Below are 20,088 nucleotides of genomic sequence, written 5' to 3' on the forward strand. Positions count from 1 at the left end.
AAGCTGTTGAAACGAGATCTAGAGTTAACATCATTACTGGAGTGGTATCCTGTTCATAAGAATGTAAAGTTACAAAAAAAGCATCACATTTCAATGTGGTTTTCTAAATGATGGTGTTTTTAAAAACAAAATATATGCTCATTTGAGGTTAGACAACCTTAGAAATAATACAATATATTCCCAGAACCCATTTCAAAAGTTGTACTTTCCCTGGAGTGAGAAGAATACTGCAGCGAGGACAGAGTCAAGGTTGCAGAGCCTTATGGAGAAGCGCGCTATCATCATGAGTAGGCAATAAAACTGCTTCAAGTTCAGTTGGTAAGAGTGAGCGATCTTAGTTTCTATACACAAAAACTTTTCATAGATTCTATTCATAGTGTTAAGTTCAGCCTCCTCCCCAAACCATAGGAATCACTATTCAGTAATACTCAGCAGAGGCTATTACTCCGAAAAGGGTTGTAGTAATAAGTGGTCAGTCACTAGTAACAGGGATGATTTTTGGTTGTACTCGTTTCCTTTATGCCCAAATTTCAAAGTTAAAGAAAGCATCTGTACAACAGGGATAAATATATATTTATATCTGTAAAGTTCTAATGAAAGTGGATCTTGGTTATGAAAGGCCCTCAGGTTCTCTGATGCTTCTTGATGTAGCTGGTTAGGTAAATATACACCTAGGGTTTGAAATACCCACCTAGAGTTTTCTCTGGAGAGAGCCGAACTGAACAACCCTCTAGAATGAGGATTTAAGTTCCCAGAGATAATCTAGCTGACTTGTGTGTATACATAGTGATACATGTATCACTCCATGTATACACTCCATGTATACATGGAGGAGAGAGAGTTGTCAGACATAATTTTAGATTCAATAAAGTGACCAGTAAAGAAATTCTTGGTAATGAGGACGCTAAAGGACTTCTAAGAACAAGAATAGTTATTGTTTAATTTGCTGTTTTCATTGGTCTAATATATATCCTTCTTCTAGCATCACTGCTATTATTCAGAGATACTTGTGTGAGAAGGGCTTTTTTTTTTTTTTTTTTTTTCCTGGAGTGGGATGAAGTAGTAGCTATGGGGAAAGATAGAAATTCTGAGACTTACAATGACTCAAAGAATGAAAAACAGGCAGTCAACTCATTGAATTGTGAGAAACTCACATGTAAGCCCACACAGAACTAAATCAACAGAAGTGGAAGCTTAAAGAAAAAAGTGATTGTGAAAATATATGCTTTCTAGGAATTCACAGATATTTAGGAGAATTTTAGACTACTATGAGGCTAATAATGGAGGTTGAGTTAATGTTGCCTATATCTAAAGGGGGAAAAATTCCAGCTGATATCTGATTACATAGAGTAAATATGGAAAGTATATATATATATATATATCAGCACACACTTTATATATATATATACACACACACACACACACACACACACACACACACACACACACATACACACTGTGTGTGTGCTGAAGAGCTTGCAGACTATTACCAAGCAAAATTCCACAGAAAAAGAAGTGCAGAATGTTAAGGAATAGGATGATTTGCCATCCTGAACAGCAATCTTTAGGAAAGCAAAATAGGATGTAAATAACAGATGAAAACAATGCAGCAAGATTGACATGGCCATAATATTCTCTGTCCTTTCAATGCCCAGTAAACTCAATGCCAATCTTTTAAAATATCTTTCTTTTGCAGTCTCTCTGAAACTTCACCTTCATGCACAATTATAAAAATCAGATGATAGTTTCTGATTATTGCACATAAAGAAGGTGTTGTACTGCATTAGCCTAGGTAATAATAGTAGATGGTAGTTTTCATAAGATCTGGGAGAAGTGAATGCATTTTGGTTATGTTTTCAATGTGTAGACTTCACTTAATGAAGAACTAGATGGAAAGGTGGAAGGAAAGTATGTGAGGAATCATGGATGACTTCCAGGTTTTTGCCTTTAGCAATTTGGTGGATGATTAGAACATTTATCTAGATAGAAAAGACCATGAGGATTGACAGAGGAAGACAAAAGCACTTTAAACAGAGATGCCTACTGAATTGTTTTCAGTGAGGGAGAAGAGACACAGCAGGCAGGTATGTATACAAAACTAGAACTCAGTGTTGAATATATTATGACCAGTAGAGACAACTTCAAAACTGCTATAAATGAAACATACAAAATAGACAGTATCTTGATGAAATGATATGGCTAAAATAAGTTTATTTTGTTGTTGCTTATTTCTTTATTTTTATGTTTGTGAAATTACAGCATGTTTGCTGTCTAGATATGGATAGAAACAGACTGCAGATATAGGAAACACAGATAATTTGGTAACTTGCTCCTTCTGTACTGAGCTCATGGCAAATGTTTCTATTGTATTTAAACATTAGTAACAAGTAAAAAAGAATTTCTCCAAAACTCTATACTTTCTTCCCCCTTCTCATAGGATAGCTTCCACAGACAGCTTTTGATTTGACTGGATAATAGTTAATTAGAAACTCTATTAACTTTAACCAATTATAATGAGTGATGATCTTTCTTATTAAATTTCATTAAAAATTGATCCCAGTGATATATAAGCAGTGAATTTTATAAGTTAATTTATGTCCTTGTCAATGTGTCTGTACATTTAAAATCTGCACTTGGACCACTTGTTATATCATAATTATTTCTTTGTGTAGTAAAAGTTTTCCAGTTCCAGATTTTATTAAAAGCATTTGAAACTTCTCTGAAGAACAGGATATTGGTGGATATAATTTACTTTCTCAAACCCCAGGGCTAAAAATAATAGGAAAGAAACCAATCATGTAAAACTTCATTGAGTAGTACAACATTTTTCAACCTGCAAATGAAATGAACACTTACTTGATTTCCAGAGTGGTGTTTTAAAAGATTTTTGCCCCAAGATGTAAATGCTTTAATTCTTTTCTGGGCAATATGACATTCTCCTACAATGAAATAGTAAATGAAAACTAACTTGAACCATCTGAATGTTCTGCAGAGAGAAAAGAGTAGATATGGTGAAAAAAATAGATTTTAAAAATCATTCATATTACCACAAATTGTTGGTTGGAGCAAAGATTTTAAGAGCCTTTAAGGAGGTTGCAGATTCAACAAGCAAATCAGTAACACCATAAAACAGTGCCCAAATATAGACATTAGAGTTTAGATTGTTTTAGCAATACAATTAGGCACAATTGAAGGAATATAATTTGGGCACAGAGAGCTGGGAAATGACAGTAGCAGATGGATTGTACCAATCTGCAGCAATCAGAGATGAATCGCTTGGTTTGAATGGTTGAATTTTATTCTTTGGAAGCCTACAAGATTCCTACAGCCAGAGGCTTCAAAAGAGACTATTTCGTCCAACCAGCCCAGAAGGAAACATTAAGTCTGTTACCTTCAGTCATTTACTTGCATGGACAATAATGCCCTTGGGATGAACATCTTTAGACACAAATGTCAATAATCAAGCTGCTTTACAGGTGGATGATAATAGTGACTAATTTACAGGCATTTTTCCACTTTACCTCCTGTTCTTGAAATATCAGTGTGGTTGAAAATTGGCAGTTTTTATTATCCTTTTACTCCAATTTTTGGGTGCATTTTTGGTATTGAGGTATAATTGATGTACATTATATTAGTTTCAGGTATGCAACAAGATAATTTTATATTTGTATATATTGCAAAATATCACCATGATAAGTCTAGTTAACATGTCACCATACATAGATACAGAATTTTTGTGTGTGTGATGAGAACTTTAAGATCTACTCTCTTATCAACTTTTTTTTAACTTTCCTATCAACTTTCAAATATGAATATAGTATTATTAACTAGAGTTGTCATGCTATCCGTTACATCACCATGACTTATTTATTTTATAACTGGAAGTTTGTACTTTTTGACTCCCTTCACCTATTTGGCTCATACCCTATCCTATTTCTTCCAACTATGAATTTGTTCCTGTTCTCAGTATCTATGAGGCTTTTTGTTTTTGTTTCTGTTTTTAAGATTCCACATATAAGTGAGATCACAGTTTTTGTCTTTCTCTGTCACTTAGCATAATACTCTCAAGGTCTATCCATGTTGTCACAAAAGGCAAGACTCCTTTTTTTTTTTTTTGCAGATGAATAATATTCCATTATGTATATGTATCACAATTTCTTTATTCATCCCTCAATGGACAATTAAATTGTTTCTGTATCTTGGTTATTGTAAATAATGTTGCAACGAACATGGGGATGCTTTATCTTTTTGAGCTAGTGTTTTTATTTTCTTTAGATAAATAACCAGAAGTAGAATTGCTGGATCATATTATAGGTCTATTTTTAACTTTTTGAGGAAACATCATACTCTTTTCCACAGTGGCTGCAACCAATTGACATTCCCACAAACAGTGCACAAGGGTTCCTTTTTTCTACATCCTTGTCAACACTTGTTATTGTCTTTTTTATAACAGCCATTCTAAAAGGTGTGAGGTGATACTGCATTGTGGTTTTGATTTGCATTTCATTGATCATTAGTGATTTTGAGCAACTTTTCATGAATCTGTTGACTATAGCATGTCTTCTTTGGAAAATATCTATTTGGATCCTCTGCTCATTTTTAAATTGGATTGTTTTTCTGAGTTTGTAATGAGTTCTTTTTGTATTTTTGGATAGGGTACCTGGTTGGCTGAGTCAGTAGATCATATTACTCTTGATCATATGGGTTGTGAGTTCAAGCCCCACATTGGGTGTACAAATGACTTAAAAAAATTAAAAATCTTCAAAAACCTGAAGGGATGTTTTATATATTTTGGATATAAGCACCTTATTAAATATACAATTTGCAAATATTTTCTCCCATTTAGTAGGCTGTCTTTTCACATTGTTGAGAGTTTTCTTTGTCTTTATATTTTAATGTAGTCCCACTTATTTATTTTTTATTCTGTTGCTTTTGCGTTAGGTGTCACATTAAAAAAATCATCACCAAGACCTACGTCAAGGAGTTTACTGCTTGTTTTCTAGGATTTTTATGGTTTTAGGTCTTATGTTCAATTCTTTAATCCATTTTGAGTTAGTTTGAATGTACAAAGTAATATAGTGGTCCAGTTTTTCCAACACCATTTATTAAAGAGACTATTCTTTCCCCATTGTATCTTATTGGCTACTTTGTCATAAATTAATTGACCATATATGCATGGATATATTTCTGGGCTCTCTATTCAATTCCATTGATCTATGTATTTGCTCTTATGCCAATACCATACTTACTCTTTTGATTACCACAGCTTTGTATACAGTTTGAAGTCAGGAAGCATGATGCCTCCAGCTTTGTTCTATCTCCAGATTGCTATTAGCTATTTGGGATCCTCTGTAGTTCTATACAAATTTTGGGATTGTTTGTCATGTATACATAAAAGCTGCATATAAAAATTTTTGACAGGGATTGCACTGAATATGTAGATTGCCTTGGATAGTATGGGTATTTAACATTGTATTTAACAATGTTAATTCTTATAATTCATAAGCATAGGACAGCTTTTCACTTATTTATGTGTTCAATTTTGTTCACCAATATACAGAACTTTCAACTCCTTGGTTAAATTTATTCCTAGGTATTTTATTCTTTTTGATGCAATTGTAAATGGGATCATTTTCTTAATTCCCCTTTCTGATAGTTTGTTATCAATGTATAGAAACACAAAAGATTTCTTTGTGTATTAATTTTGTATCCTGCAACTTTACAAATTCATTTATTAGTTCTTATATATATATATATATATATTTTTTTTTTTTTTTCCCCTGGAGCTTTTGAGATTTTCCATATATAGTATTGTGTCCTCTATAAATGGTGGCAGTTTTACTTCTTCCGTTCCAATTTGTATGCTTTTTATTTCTTTTCCTTTTTGCCTAATGCTCTTCCTAGGACTTCCAATACTATGTTAAATAAAAGTGGTAAGAGGGGACATCTTTGTCCTGTTCCTGATCTTAGAGGAAAAGCTTTCAGCTGTTCACCATTATGATGTTAGTTTTGGTCATATATGGGCTCTATTATGTTGAGGTACATTCCCTCACTATCTCAGTCACTATCCTTAAATCTTGAGATTTTATTAAGAAGGGATGTTGAATTTTGTCAAAAGCTTTCTCTATGTCTCCTGAGATAATCATATAATTTTTATCCTTCATCTTATTATGTGATATCAAAGTTATTTTTACTACTTTTGTCTTTTAATCTTCAGACTAGCTTTACAAATGATTAATCCCCTATCTTTACTATATATTTACCTTCCCAGTGAAATTTATTCTTTCATATGTGTTCTTGTTACTAATTAGTACCCTTTTCAGCTTAAAGAAGTCCCTTCACCGTTTCTTGCAAGACCAGTTTAATGGTGATGAACTCCTTTAGTTTTCGCTCATCTAGAAAACTCTTTATTTCTCTTTCAATTCTGAGTGCTAATTGCTGGGTAGAGTATTCTTGGTTGGAATTTTTTTTTTTTTTTCTTTTCACACTTCAAATATATTGTGCCACTCCCTTCTGGCCTGTAAAGGTCTTATGGTCTTATGGGAGTTCCTATGTAACAAATTATTTTTCTTTTGCTGGTTTTCAAATTCTCTCATCTTCAACTTTTGACATTTTAATTATAGTATATCTTGGTGGGATCTCTTTTGGCTCATCTTATTTGGAACACTCTGGGCTTCCCAGATCTGGATTCTGTTTCTTTCTTCAGCTTAGGAAAATTTTCAACCATTATTTCTTCAAATAAGATTTCTGCCTCTTTCCCTTTTCTTTTCCTTCTGGGAGCCCTATGAAGTGAATGTTAGTTCATTTGGTACTGTTTTGTAAGTCCCTTAATTTATCTTCATTTTTTTTTCTCCATTCTTTTTGTTATTGCTTTGATTGTGTTCTACTGCACTTTCAGTTAACTGATCCTTTCTTCTGCTTCATCTAGTCTGTTGCTGAACCCCTCTAGTGCATTTTTTTTTTTTTTTTCAGTTCAGGTATTTTATTCTTCAGCTCTGTGACTTCTGTTTGGTACTTTCTTATACTTTTCATCTCTTTGTTGAACTTTTACTGTGTTCACACATTCTTCCCTTCATTTCAGTGAGCAAACTATCTTTATGACTGTTATTTTGAACTCTTTATCTGATAAATCACTCATCTCTGTTTCATTATTTTCCCCACTTATGTTCTATATTTTACTTTCACTTGAAACACATTTCTGTTTCTTCATTTTGCTTGACTGTGTTGGTTTCTATACAGCCAATGAAAAAAACACTTCTGTCTTAAAGAAGTGGACTAATATAGGAGATAATGCTCATTGTTCAACTGTGCCCCAGCTCTTGGTTTTCTCTCAACCCTTTATGCTTGTCCAAGTAGCTATTATGTCTTTAATAACATCTAGTACTTAAGAATATGCTAAATCTGTCAGTGTTTCAAAGGGGAGAATCTCAATGCCAAGATCTGGGCTGATTAGAAGCCAGACCCTTAGGCTGCAGCTCTTAATACTATGCAAATATATAGTCCTAGGGGACTGTAAGCATAAACCCCACTGGCAAAAAGAGCCAGGCAATCTGGAGGTGTCCCTTGGGCCGAAGAAACAAAACTGAGGATCCAGACAAGTGTATAAGCTCTCCTCTGTGAGATACTGGTGAGCTGGAGCAGGGAGGCAGGGAGTGCCAAGATGGCATCTGTAACTCACATTCCTTGAGAGTAACTTGGTGGGCCACTAGATGAGTACCAAACTTGAAGCTTGCCCCTGAAGCTGAAGCAAAGAAGCAAAGAAACTGTCTATTCAGACTCTCTGCCCATTTTTAATTGATTTTTTAAAAAAGTTTTAATTTAAATTCGTTAGCTAACATACAGTATATTAATTTCAGTGTACAATTTAGTTATTAAACACTTCCATACAGTACCCTGTGCTCATTCCAATAAATGCACTCCTTAATCCCCATCACCATCATCCTCTCACCCACCTCCACACTGATAACCATCAGTTTGTTCTCTATAGTTAAGAGTCCATTTCCTGGTTTGCCTCTTGTTTCCCCCGATGCTTGTTTTATTTCTTAAATTCCACAGATGAGTGTAATCATATGGCATTTTTCTCTTGTTTTGCTTGACATACTCTCTAGCTCCATCCACATCATTGCAAACTGTATGATGTCATTATTTTTTTATGGTTGAATAATATTCCACTGTGTGTGTGTGTGTGTGTGTGTGTGTGTATACACACCACATCTTCTTTATCCATTCATCAGTTGATGGATACTTGGGCTATTTCCATAGTTTGGCTATTGTAGACAATGCTGCTATAAACACGGGGGTGCATGTATCCCTTTTCACTAGTATTTTTGTATCCTTTGGGTATATTCCTAGTAGTGTAATTGCTGGATCGTAAGGTAGTTCTATTTTTATATTTTTGAGGAAATACCATATTGTTTTCCAGATTTTTTTCCTAAGATTTTATTTATTTAAGAGAGAGCATGAGCAGGGGGAACAGCAGAGGGGGAAGGAGGGGAAGAATCTTAAGCAGATTCTGTGCTGAGCCTGGAGCCTGTGACGGGGCTTGATTTCAGAGCTCTGAGATCATGACCCAAGCTTAAACCAAGAGTCAGACACTCAACCGACTGAGCCACCCAGGTGCCTGTTCTTCAGATTTTTTATTTAAATTTTTAACCTGACCCAAAATTGTATTCTCCTAGACCATAGCTCACTGGCAAGTTGCCAAGTTTGGCTTACTGTGGCTCAGGCAGATAGCTCTGCTAAGGAAGGAACTAATCCTTTCTCAGATGAGACTCATGTTTTGTCCCTCATTAAGAAAAAAAAAAAGTTAGAAATTTCTGTAAATTTAAACAATTGAGAGTATGTAACACTAGTATGCTATATAAAGGTTAGCACAGTGGTATTGGAGGGAAGGAGAATGTGTAATAATCTTTAATAAAGTTCAGTACAGGAAATAATGCAATTTTACTAAGTATAAACAGTAAAAGTTATGTTCTTCAACCTTAATAGAAATTGTCTAAACAAAATTTTATAGGCACAAAAGATTTAAGTTAAATGAGGAAGCTAAGTTACTTCAATTTTTTCTTTTGTACTAAGTGAATTTAAAAAAGGTAACTTTCAAGTAAATTTTAAAAAGTTCTTTTTTTGGGGGGGTAATTTAGTCCTTGATACAGCTGAAAATTTATTTCGATAAACAACACATAAAGCATTTGAAATCCTTTACAGAGTTTTCGGCAAATTAAAAATATTTTTAAAGCTGTTTCTTTCCATCTTGATTCTCCTAGACTACATCAAAGTGCCTCAATTCTGGGCCTCTAGTTCTCAAATCCAGAGGACATCACAGTGTACATAAAATACCATCCCTGATTGTGTGTAGTAAAACAATTACTAGCTGTCTGTGACAGTCACTCATACATTTTGCAGCAGGTACTTTGATTTCAGCTCTTTGCTGAATTTCACAATCTTAATATAAATAGGGATGTTGCTTAGCCTCAGAAGATGAATGATCATCACAGATTATGGGAATTAATTCTGGATTAATATTATCAAATTATTGTGATTTTCAGCATATCACTTAGATATTTGAAACTTTACTTCAACTTAGTATATAATGATAACATGCTTTATTCTGTTTTGCTTAGTTGTAGAAAAAAATGCCTGAGGTAGATTAATACCAAATGCTGGATTCCCACACCCCATGCCTTCCTTGATCACTGTTCATTATTAACTGAGCCATAAGTTTATGGGCTATATTTAGTTATAAATAACAGCCATCCTCTATAAAACTTGAGAGTATATGGAATTTAAAGCCTGTTATTTTATGAAATAAAAATGATAAATCAAGAGGAAATGCTCAACATTTTACTTATATATGCATGGGACTATCACTTTGGTTGAGTTAGATACACTGTTCATGAACATGTTTGTTACTACCCCAAGTAATGCATCTCAAGGCAAGAGAAAATGCCAAATTCTTTGGAACTGATAACATTTCAGAGCAACTAGAATCCATACATTGTGCAGAATGATGATTAAAACAGTGACCACCAATTTGTCAGAAACCTCCCATTTGACTTTGAATGGAAGCCAACTATCTTCTAGAGGCATGTGATTACACTAAGGCAAAAATGAAACTGAATTTTGCTAAATAGTAAACCATCAACATCAAAACTTACACAACAGGTATCTGGTGTTGACAGTTTTTAGTCAATCCAGACAGCAGTGTGGTGATGGCACTCTTAGGACATATAGCTTTACCAGGCACTCTTAGGACATATAGCTTTACTAATATCTTTGATAACACAGAAGATGGTACTGGGTAGAAGCACATGGATATCAACAACTCCTGAGTTGAAAAGTGTTTCAGAAGAGTTTGATTCTGAAAGAAAGCATTGTGCCATATTTTATTGGTAGTTTTTTTTTCTTTTTAGTGGAACATAAAATAATGGTAACTCTTAATAATCAATGGCACTTAGGTGAAATACAGTATTAAACATTCACTCAATGATAGACACATAGTATCTTCTGAAAGCTCTGCAAGTAAATCAGTCAGTGCTAAACCATGGCTATATCTTTAGTTTTTCCTTGGAAAGAACCTTAAAAGGAAAAAACAAAACCAACAAAACAAAACACAGAAATAGACTAATTGAACGTTGTAGGCAAGCCATATCAAGTATTTTTATATTGACATGTTAATATGTAAATCAAAGTACCACAGACTAGTTCTTATTTCAATTTACTCACGTTAAAACACAAAACTGACAAACTGTTTCTCTAATTACTACTACACTTTGACATAAAGACCTTTCACATGCATGCTTACAGCAAAATAGGGACACACAATTTGAGATTCCAGCCAATTTTTAGTTTCTTGGAGCTGTTTATCATCTGTAATTTTCTTCTTCAGGCTCCTTTCTGCTGCCTACCTTTGGTCAATTATTACTTCTCAGTATCATCACCAGTACAAGGACAAAAAATATGAAATAGAGAGTAAAATAAGTCCATCTGGTAATTTAACAGTTCTAGTAAAGGGATTAATAAAAGGATATAAGTAATGTCCAAAATGAACTTATACGATTATTAATGAATCCCAATTATTCCTACCACTTTCCCCACACGGATATTTGAGTTTTGTACATGTACATGCTTTTGTATAAATGGAACTTGAGGGAAAAATTTTGAGATATAGAAACACATGCCTGGGTGGCTCAGTCATTAAGTCTCTGCCTTCTGGCTCAGGTCATGATCCCAGGATCCTGGGATACAACCATGGCCCAGCTCAGTGGGAAACCTGTTTCTCACTCTCCCGCCTCTTGCTGTCTCTCTCCCTGTCAAATAAATAAAATCTTAAAAAAAAAAAAAAAAAAGATATGGAAACACATATTCACATTTATAAGGTAAAATAACACATACACACTTTTAGTTTCATTTCAGTAAGAGCAATAAATGAGACAGATTTTCATCATCAATTTCAAAGCTGTTTGCATCTAATTATTTATTAATTACATAATCACAATATTTTAATTGATTTTATCTGAATTTGTGAGCGATTGGTTTCTTTCCAAAAAAGTATTTCTACAGTATTCTTACAGTGCTCTGAAGATCCTACAGTATGCCACTTTTATCAGTTCATCAGAATAGGACTACTATGCTCGAAGACAGAAATGCCAATAAACACTTAGAACTGTACTGAAACCAAAGCCCAAAAGGAAGATGGAAAAACTCTAAAGGTATGTTTAGAAAATTACTTAAAACTACTATAGTATTATATGAGCACAGCTATGCTCCACAAATCCACCTTTAATAAAAAAGAAAATTAAAATAGTGCTAAGCATTAAAAAATCCCTTTTCTGAGCTTACACCCTTGAAAATATTCTTTTATCAAAAATGGAGAATTCACATTTTTATGTTATTAATATGTTACAGTAATTGTTAATATAATTTGCATTGATTCACTTCAATGGAAAAATAAAAGTCTACAGAAAACTCTTCTATTTGTAGTCTTGCTCAATCAAGAATGCCAAGGTGTAGGATATTTAAGATGTCTCTAAATCAGATTTTTTTTTTGTATTTAAAGTAATTTCTAGAAAAATTTGCTCCCTATAAGTTATCATGTCTTCTACATCTTTGTAGACAAGCATTTCTTCAATGGACAACAGTTTATAGTTATTCAGGCTGAATGCTGATTTGTTCTGTATAGCATTTAACATTTTTAGGGATATTGTAACTGAATCACTTAAAGAAGAACAAACTGGGAAAATACGAGCATTCCACAAACTTAAACATGTCTTGTTTCCAGAGAACAGTTCCTCTGTAACTTTCAGATTCCAAATATCTAAGCATGACAGGAAACAGACTCCAAAGAATTGAAGTAACTTTATATCTGACAATGTTTTAACATTCTTTTTCAAGTTGTCTTGCACTCCAAATGCCATAGTTGAATACCTTAAGTGTCCATTCACCTTCAAGCTTAAGGAACACACAAAAGAATATGCAGGCAGAACAGCTGCTGTTATGATATGACACCCACTAATAATGCAGTTTTCCCCAACTGAAACATCAGGCCCCAATCTGGAATACTCCACAACTGAGCCAGTTGCCACAGAACATCTTGAATCCAGGATACTTTGAATGATACAGGATGTATTACCAGAACTTTCCGGTATTGCAGAAAAGGTGCTAAAAGCTATGGACTGTAAGCCAAGCTCTGACTTTAAACTGCTATCTGAAGTAAAATGAAACAAATATTCTTCGGTTGTTCCAATGTGATAAAATTCGGAGTTATTTAGAACAATAACATTTAATGAGGTTCCTTTAAGAAGATGAAATATTCTCTGCCTAATGTCTATCAACTCTGCTTCTTCTTTAGTGACATTCGCTGTGTTTCTGGTGTACTCCACAGTTGCTCCAGGTCCCAAAGCTTGCAGAAAGTCTCCATAGGCATCTATTTCACAGTTCAATGTGCCTATTTTCTCATAAAAAGCGAGTAGCTTTTTTGCTGATTTATGATCCATATAAAACAAGCTGTCCGTGTAGACATACTCAGAGTCTAACTTAAGAGAAGGAGTATTACCCCTAGCAAAGTCCTGTTGAGAAATATTTCCCCGTCTATATACAGCATCAAATTGATGCATCTCTTCTATGCTGGGCTTATGAAGGAAACGATGGCAAGACCTGTATTCAAGGTCTCTATATTCTAATTTATCACAAGGTTCTAAGACAAATACTCCATGTGTGGTACCAACAGTCAGACTAGAAGGATGAGCTAAAGCAGTAAAGCCAGGTTTGTCAAATCTAATAAACTCAAATTCTCCGATACTATAAAGTTCAATATCATCTGCACAGGTAACCAGAATCCCAGGATTCATATGCGAGGGGAAATCAATGTACATGGCTAGTTTTAATTCCAACATCTGATAAATGGGGTTACCAAAAGGTAATGCAGTGAAAATTTTGCCCAGAGCACTTGCATTTGGAAGGCGTTGGCTGTAACCACCTATATAAAAATAACAAAATAACTATTTTAAAATATTTATAAGTCTCTTAAGATTTTAGAAAATCTTATAACCAAAATAGCTCTAAAAAATATTTAACATATATAATACAGTACGGTAGCTCAGGAAAGAATAGTAAATTCCAGGTTACAAATTCAAGACCAATTCTCCTGTAGTGATTTGGTATAATGAAATGTGAGATTAGGAAAGAATTCTATTATATTATATTTTAGAGGCTTTGAATTGCTTTGAATCAATTATGCAACTAGTAAAGAGAACCGTGGGCTAAAAAATGATCTTATACCCATATTTTAAATGATAAATTGAAATTACAATAATGTTTGAACTCCTGTATTAAGAATCCACTTCACAGAGGGGGGAAAAGTTACAAAAACTAAAATACCAATTCTAAAATAAAATTATTAAACAGTAATTTCCAGATGCAGTGTTTTTCCTCAAATTATTACACACATTTAAAGGAAGTAAAGGTACATTTACTTAAAAGCATTTAAAATTTATACTTGTTTTTAATTTAAAGTCTTTTTCAATCTGAGTCTTATGACTTTAATTCCTTGAAAAGCATGTTCTCTTAAGTACATTAAATACCTTATATCATTTTTATGTAACTAATTATACTGAGGAGCCACATTAGATAGTAGAAAGAGACAAAAACAGGTTCAAACTCTGGTTCACCACTTTTTAGTTGTTCCATCTTTGGATTTACTCCAAATCAGCAAATGTAGAATACTTGCTTTATTGTGTTTTATGTAAAATACTCGGCACACAATATGTTGTTCAACAAATGAGAGCTAATGCTTTCTACTTTTCTCCTTTTCCAAAGACTAGCCAATACTTAAGTTCAGCATTGTAAGATTAACCTTTTTCCAACTATGTATTTTCTAGTGTCTAACTTAGATTTTACTAAGTTGGTAATAAATAATATTGGTTCCAGAATAAGCTATAAAGTTGAATTTTTCTACTTTTTTAGAGTTAGTCTTAAAATCAGAACTTGGATGCTTTACTTGATACCATCTTTACAAAGAATCATCGTCTGTATATGAATCATAAGAAATAAAGTGCTTTGAAAGCCATGTAGACGAGTGGCTCTAAAATACCTGTCCCTGAACTGGTGCCAGTCTATAATAACATTTTCATCAGCTCCAGTACATACAGAAAAATAACAGAGGTTTGCATATAACCTGAATTTTCATACAACTAAGTTTATTGAATTAAGAAAACTATTCTCCTGAGATTATTTCTTTCCCACTTGCCTGCTCTAAAATGTCCTCTTTTGTGTGTGATTTTCCCTCTTACATACTTTCTTGTCCTCTCCGTGTTTTGTCACCACCCTTTCTTTTGTTTTCAAACTCTTTTAAGGATAGTAGACTTTTGCCACCAATAATCAGATACAAATGTATGGTAGGTTTTGGCAAAAGTCTGGTAATCACAGTGCTAAGCCAGCCTCTCCCCTACAGTAATAATCCCTTTTAAAGCATTATCAAGAAATGTTCACATTTTGATGAGTTCTATTTTAGGAAAATAATTTTCTATATACATACTAAAAACAATATCCATGAAAAGCTGATGATGTATGCGATCTATAAAGATACATTTGTGAAAAAACATTATGTTGCTTACAACTTTAAAATGCCTAGAAAAACACGAAATATGTTTTCAAAGTACAGTAACTTCAAAGAAAAAAATTTTTAAAAAGAAGTATTTGCAAGGTAGAAAAAAGTCCCCAAAATATCAAAGGTAAAATGTCAATTAGTGAAAAAGAAAATATGTAACTTTACCAGAATGAATTAATAGGACGGTAAAAGAATTCCATTTATTGCCATATAGTTTTTCCAAACATCGAAGGGCACAAAGTGTGGATCCTCCATTTCCTTAAAAATAAAAGTTAAAAAACGCAATTAATTTCATAGAAACTTACTGAAAATTTGTAATTACGGTAAAAAGTTAGGTGTTTTAAGTTTGAGGATAGGGCCTTTGGCTAACAATTAACTAGCCAGAGAGCAAAGGATGGGCAAAAGAGTCACATTAAACACACATTTCACAGTATTTAAGTAGATAAATGATTAGCAATGAAATCCAGAGATTAGCACTTGGTAATAAATGATGAGCACTGAAATCTCCTGAAAATAAAGAAGTAATATATTAGACAATCTGCAACACAAAAAGACAGTAAGTACACATGTTCATTTGAAATTACAAACTAAAAAACCCATTAAAATAACTCTCCCACATGACAAAACCAAATATTTGAGTTAGATTTCCTTTCTAAAAAGTTTCCTAGAACCTGATGTTCTTAAAAAATATCTTAAATATAACTACACTTACTAGTTACCTTGGGCAAGTTATTTAACTCTCTCTGCCTCAGATTCTCATCTATATGATAGGAACCATAAAAGTACTGTCTGCACCATTATGAGGATTAACACAGGTTAATTAGAACAATGCCAATGTCAGATATAGATACCCTGTGTGGTATCAAGAGGCTTCAGCTTTGAGTATCACAAAGAAAATGGCCCCCAGAAAAATAGCAAGTATTTTTATTTGCAGTGGAAGGTCAAATGCAAGGTTGACTTAAACTGGATTTTTAAAGTATCTGTGATACTTGGGCCATTAGACTGTGCTCTTTTGCTTTCTGAATCATGGTTCCAAGAGGCTAAGTATGTGTGTGTGTTTATTTTTTTCCCCTGATTTGCAATCTTCATGTAAATTTCTGAACTATGGAGTTGGGAGGGACCTTAAGAGTCCTAACAATAAAGTCCAAAAGAATATTCACCACCTAAGTAAATTTATTAACATTAATAAAATTGTCTTTTAAGTAACATTCTGTGAGTTTTTCATGGTAAGTCACAATGTGTAAGAACAACTGCTATGGCTTTAATCTTTCTTAAAAATTTTATATTAAATTTTTATAAATTTATAAAATTTATAAATTTTATAAAAACTTATATTAATCTCTCTTTAAAAATTTATATTAAATTTTTAAAGTTTGGAAAGACTATAGGAGGAAAGATATAGAGCTCATAAACTTGAGCCATAGGAAAGCTTTTCTTCAGTGACCATTATGCCTAGAACCTATAATTTAAATCTGACCCATAGAGAGAGTACCGATTTTGACTCCAGCAGGATCAACAAAGACATGATATTGAACTCCAAGGGGTAGCTCCTTTTTTTTCAGCTTTTCTGATAGCTGTTGCTTATAAGCAAGCTCCTGTTTTTCATCAGCTGCTGTTATTGCAACAATGTCCCAGAATTCACCAGCTGCCACAGGTTTGCCTATGTGGAAGAAGTAAGGGAATAAGTATTAGAAATCTCTAGCTGCTATAGGTTTACCTCTTTGGAAAGAAAAAAAAAAAAAGATTATCTTCATAAACCTATCTTCTCAGAATTGGAGAATAATTAGTGGCTAGATAGGATAATTCAAACTAGTTCTATTGAAGATCGTTCACAAATTTTGATTTTTTTCTCTTAGATTACTTGCTCCTTTTATGGTTTACAGTTCACTTATTTAAAATTCTGAAAGTTGTTAGGTTTCTTAAGAGAAGTACTTTCACCTTACTAAAATTTACTTCAATTCTTAAATAACAAGAGACAAAAAGAATAAATGAATCTCCAGCTGTGAAAATCAATTTTCATATATCAGGACCATTTATTGGCTAAGTACAATTCAACCCAAAGATCCACTCCTCCAATGTTGCTATTTATAAATTTAGATCCTTTATTTTTTATTACCTTAAGTTGAGCAATTCAAGTTTACAAAGGCTTTGAAGTATGACCTAAAATTCTGGATAACAGAAAGTTCCCAACTCCCTGATGAACTCATTAAAAAAAAGACTCAATTTTTGGTAGACAGTTGGAAGCTCTTCTGTATTGGTACACAAGATGATAAGGATTCTTATTAGTTAACAGACAGGATTTGTCCAAACCTAACAGTCCTGAACATTTTGTCTTCCAAGTATTATTTCCTGTATTTTTAATGCAGTAACTTCATCAAAAATATAATTTTATTAGATAGTTGTACAAAGAGTGACAAATAACACACCTTTATTTATTTTTTGATACAAACTTCCCTTTTTAGATTTTAACCTATAATTCCTCTGTGTCTTGTTCTATTTTTTACCCAGTTTGCATTCACAGCATGGAACGAATTGGTGAAGGAGGTAGGGGGACTGTAGAATGCTAAAATCAGATATGTACTGATCAAAACACTGTGCTTTAGATCATTTAGATTTATTTTAAATAACTTCTGTTAATGAGCTAACCAAATGCATAACTTGGATTTACAGCTTCACTAATCAGATTAATATTTTCTTTCTTCTTCCTTCTTATTTTGATATATATATGTTACTAGGAATAAAGTCAAAGAAATAAAGTAACAACATAACGTAAGGAAAGGGCAGTGGCAGAATTAAAAAAAAAAAAAAAATCAAGAAGGGTGTTAGCTACAGCTGGGCCTGCGTCCTAAGCCCCAAGGTGAGAAGCAGACAGGAAGTGACAGTCCAGGAAATTTCCCGGTACGTAAAGCACCCTCCCTGTCCACTGCCGGGAATAGCTGGGGTTCCCTCTTTGCTACCTCTCAGCTCTGAAAACTTCCTCAATTTTCGCAGGGTGGCTTCTCGCAGAGTTACGCCTAGTGGTGCAAGCGCAGCAGCCATAACAACACCTTCCCCGAAACCAGCAGAAGCCTTCAGTCTCTGCCTCCCGGCAGAGCACGCATGCGCACCCGAATGTAACCCGTTCATGGGTCCGGTTTCGCCTCTGACCCGCCCTTTACGTGCGTCACCCACGTAACCACGCCCCCGAAGCTCTGGCCCGCCCCAACAAAACCTGGCGGGACCGAGTCCAGAGTCTGGCCTCGTTTCCCTAGCAACGGTCTCCGGAACAAATGAACACCTAGCGATTTGACGGACTGTGCCGGGTCTGGGCCGTTTGTTCCCAGCTCATAAGGCCTTGCAGCCCAGCTGACCCAGTGAGTGGTTCAGGTTGGGCGATAAAATTGATAGAACCGACCCGTTAAGAAGACAAAGCCACAGTTTATCTTCCAGCTCTCTCGAAAAGTGGTTCCTCCTTTCTAACTCGCGGTTTGTTTCAGCCAGGAACAGTACCCAAAGACCTCTTGACAGTTAATTCCCCCCACCGTGTCGTCATCTGAAGACATTTGCTCCAAGCCCAAGTCCAGATATATACTCTGAACATTCAAAATCTGTATTCTGTTCAGGAACCTTAGGTTTGTGGTTTTTTTTGCCCTTGCAGTTCTTAGTAAGTGAGCCTCTCCACCCCTAAGTTTTGAGTTCACTTCATGGCTTTTGTAAATTGTAAATAATTCAATCTGGGACCAGTCCCTTAACATTTGTGGTATTAGGTTTATTTACTGGCATTCTTTTGTATATGCAGACTGATCAAGAACTTTAAATGACATTACTGGGAATAAGTCAGACCTATTAGATGTATTTTTAGTAGCTATCTATAAGTCTTTATCTTGTAAAGCACAAGTTTATAATGAGTTTTACAGGTTAATCTCTTCATCTTTACATATAAGAAAATTATGAAATCAGAATAATGACTTAGTGAAGGCCTCACAATCAGTAGTAGAGAAGACTTAAACATAATTTTTCAATCCCAAACCTAGAAATCATCTACCACACCATGCATTTTGATTTATTTTAGAAACCTGTCTTCACTAAACTTTTCATCAATGCCATAGGCAGGCATTCAGGGCTCTACAAGGTCTTGCCATGAACTTAACTTAGGTTTTTTTGTTTGTTCGTTTGTTTGTTTTTCCTAAAGACCTGGCTGTGCATTTAATTTTGTACTTAAAGAGAAATCATTTGGGTAAAAAGGGAGATTACCTTTCATAGTTCCATCGTTTAGACGGTTTATTTTTGTTGTTGTTGTTGTTAATAAAAACAAAACATTGAGAACATTTAGACAAAACAGAAGGCTTTGAGTAAGGTGAGAACAAAAAGGAGTGAGCGATACAGATCCGAGAGGTGACAAAAGCCTAAAGAAAGGATTTTGTTTTTTTGTCCTGGGTAAAACAAAGCCATTGCAGAGTTTTGATGTGTCTTGCCTTGTGTCTAAAAAGATCGCTCAGAAATGTGAAAGTAGACTATAGTGGAGGGTGGGGGCAAGGATAGAGTTGGTGGAGACTTGGCTATGATAGTATCAGTGGGGATGCTGAGAAATTGACTAGATTCTGGACATATTTTTGAAGGCACTGTCAATACAATTTGCTGATGGCATGGGTATGGAATGCTAGAGAATGAGAGAAATCAAATTGACCACCTGAAGGATAGAATGGCCGTCAACTGAGATGGGAAAGACTATGGATGGAGAATGTTGGTGGGATATTAGGGAGAGTCCAGAATTTGGTTATAGACATGTGGGATATACAGATGTATGTCTATGCAGTACATATGTATTGGAAGTTTTTATGTGTGTATGTGTCTGTAGGCATTATACATTTGAGTTTGGAGTTCATGAGAGAGGTCTGGGCTAGAGCAATAACTTTAGGAATCTTCAGCATACATATGGAGTTACTTTTATTTTATTTGACCTTATTCTGCTTTTTTGAAAGTTTTTATTTTAATTCCAGTTGGTT

General features: G+C 34.2%; 1 protein-coding gene across 2 annotated transcripts; it reads right to left on the reverse strand.

The window, feature by feature from the left end:
• Positions 1-10,413: 10,413 nt before the first annotated feature.
• On the reverse strand, positions 10,414-18,192 carry FPGT (fucose-1-phosphate guanylyltransferase). Of its 2 annotated transcripts, none has more exons than XM_080801435.1 (4): positions 18,061-18,192; positions 16,596-16,763; positions 15,269-15,361; positions 10,414-13,474 (listed from the first exon to the last, which is right to left on the reverse strand). In XM_080801435.1, exons 1-4 carry the CDS (start codon positions 18,140-18,142, stop codon positions 12,015-12,017), a joined length of 1,803 nt encoding a protein of 600 aa, XP_080657561.1. In that variant the 5' UTR covers positions 18,143-18,192; the 3' UTR covers positions 10,414-12,014. The 2 variants fall into 2 exon arrangements, with proteins under 2 accessions (XP_080657561.1, XP_080657562.1); XM_080801436.1 differs by having other exon boundaries at positions 12,375-12,657.
• Positions 18,193-20,088: the final 1,896 nt, after the last annotated feature.

This window comes from Martes martes (genome assembly GCF_963455335.1).
Source record: "Martes martes genome assembly, chromosome: 4".
Taxonomy (NCBI): Eukaryota; Metazoa; Chordata; class Mammalia; order Carnivora; family Mustelidae; genus Martes; species Martes martes.

Excerpts from the sequence above, each read along its gene's own strand:
- FPGT (XM_080801435.1), bottom strand. The coding sequence starts at position 18,142 with ATGGCTGCTGCGCTTGCACCACTAGGCGTAACTCTGCGAGAAGCCACC. Across the intron at positions 16,764-18,060 it reads GAAGTTTTCAGAGCTGAGAG|GCAAACCTGTGGCAGCTGGT; the intron begins GTAGCAAAGAGG and ends TCTTCCACATAG. Across the intron at positions 15,362-16,595 it reads TCCTGCTGGAGTCAAAATCG|GAAATGGAGGATCCACACTT; the intron begins GTACTCTCTCTA and ends TTTATTTTTAAG.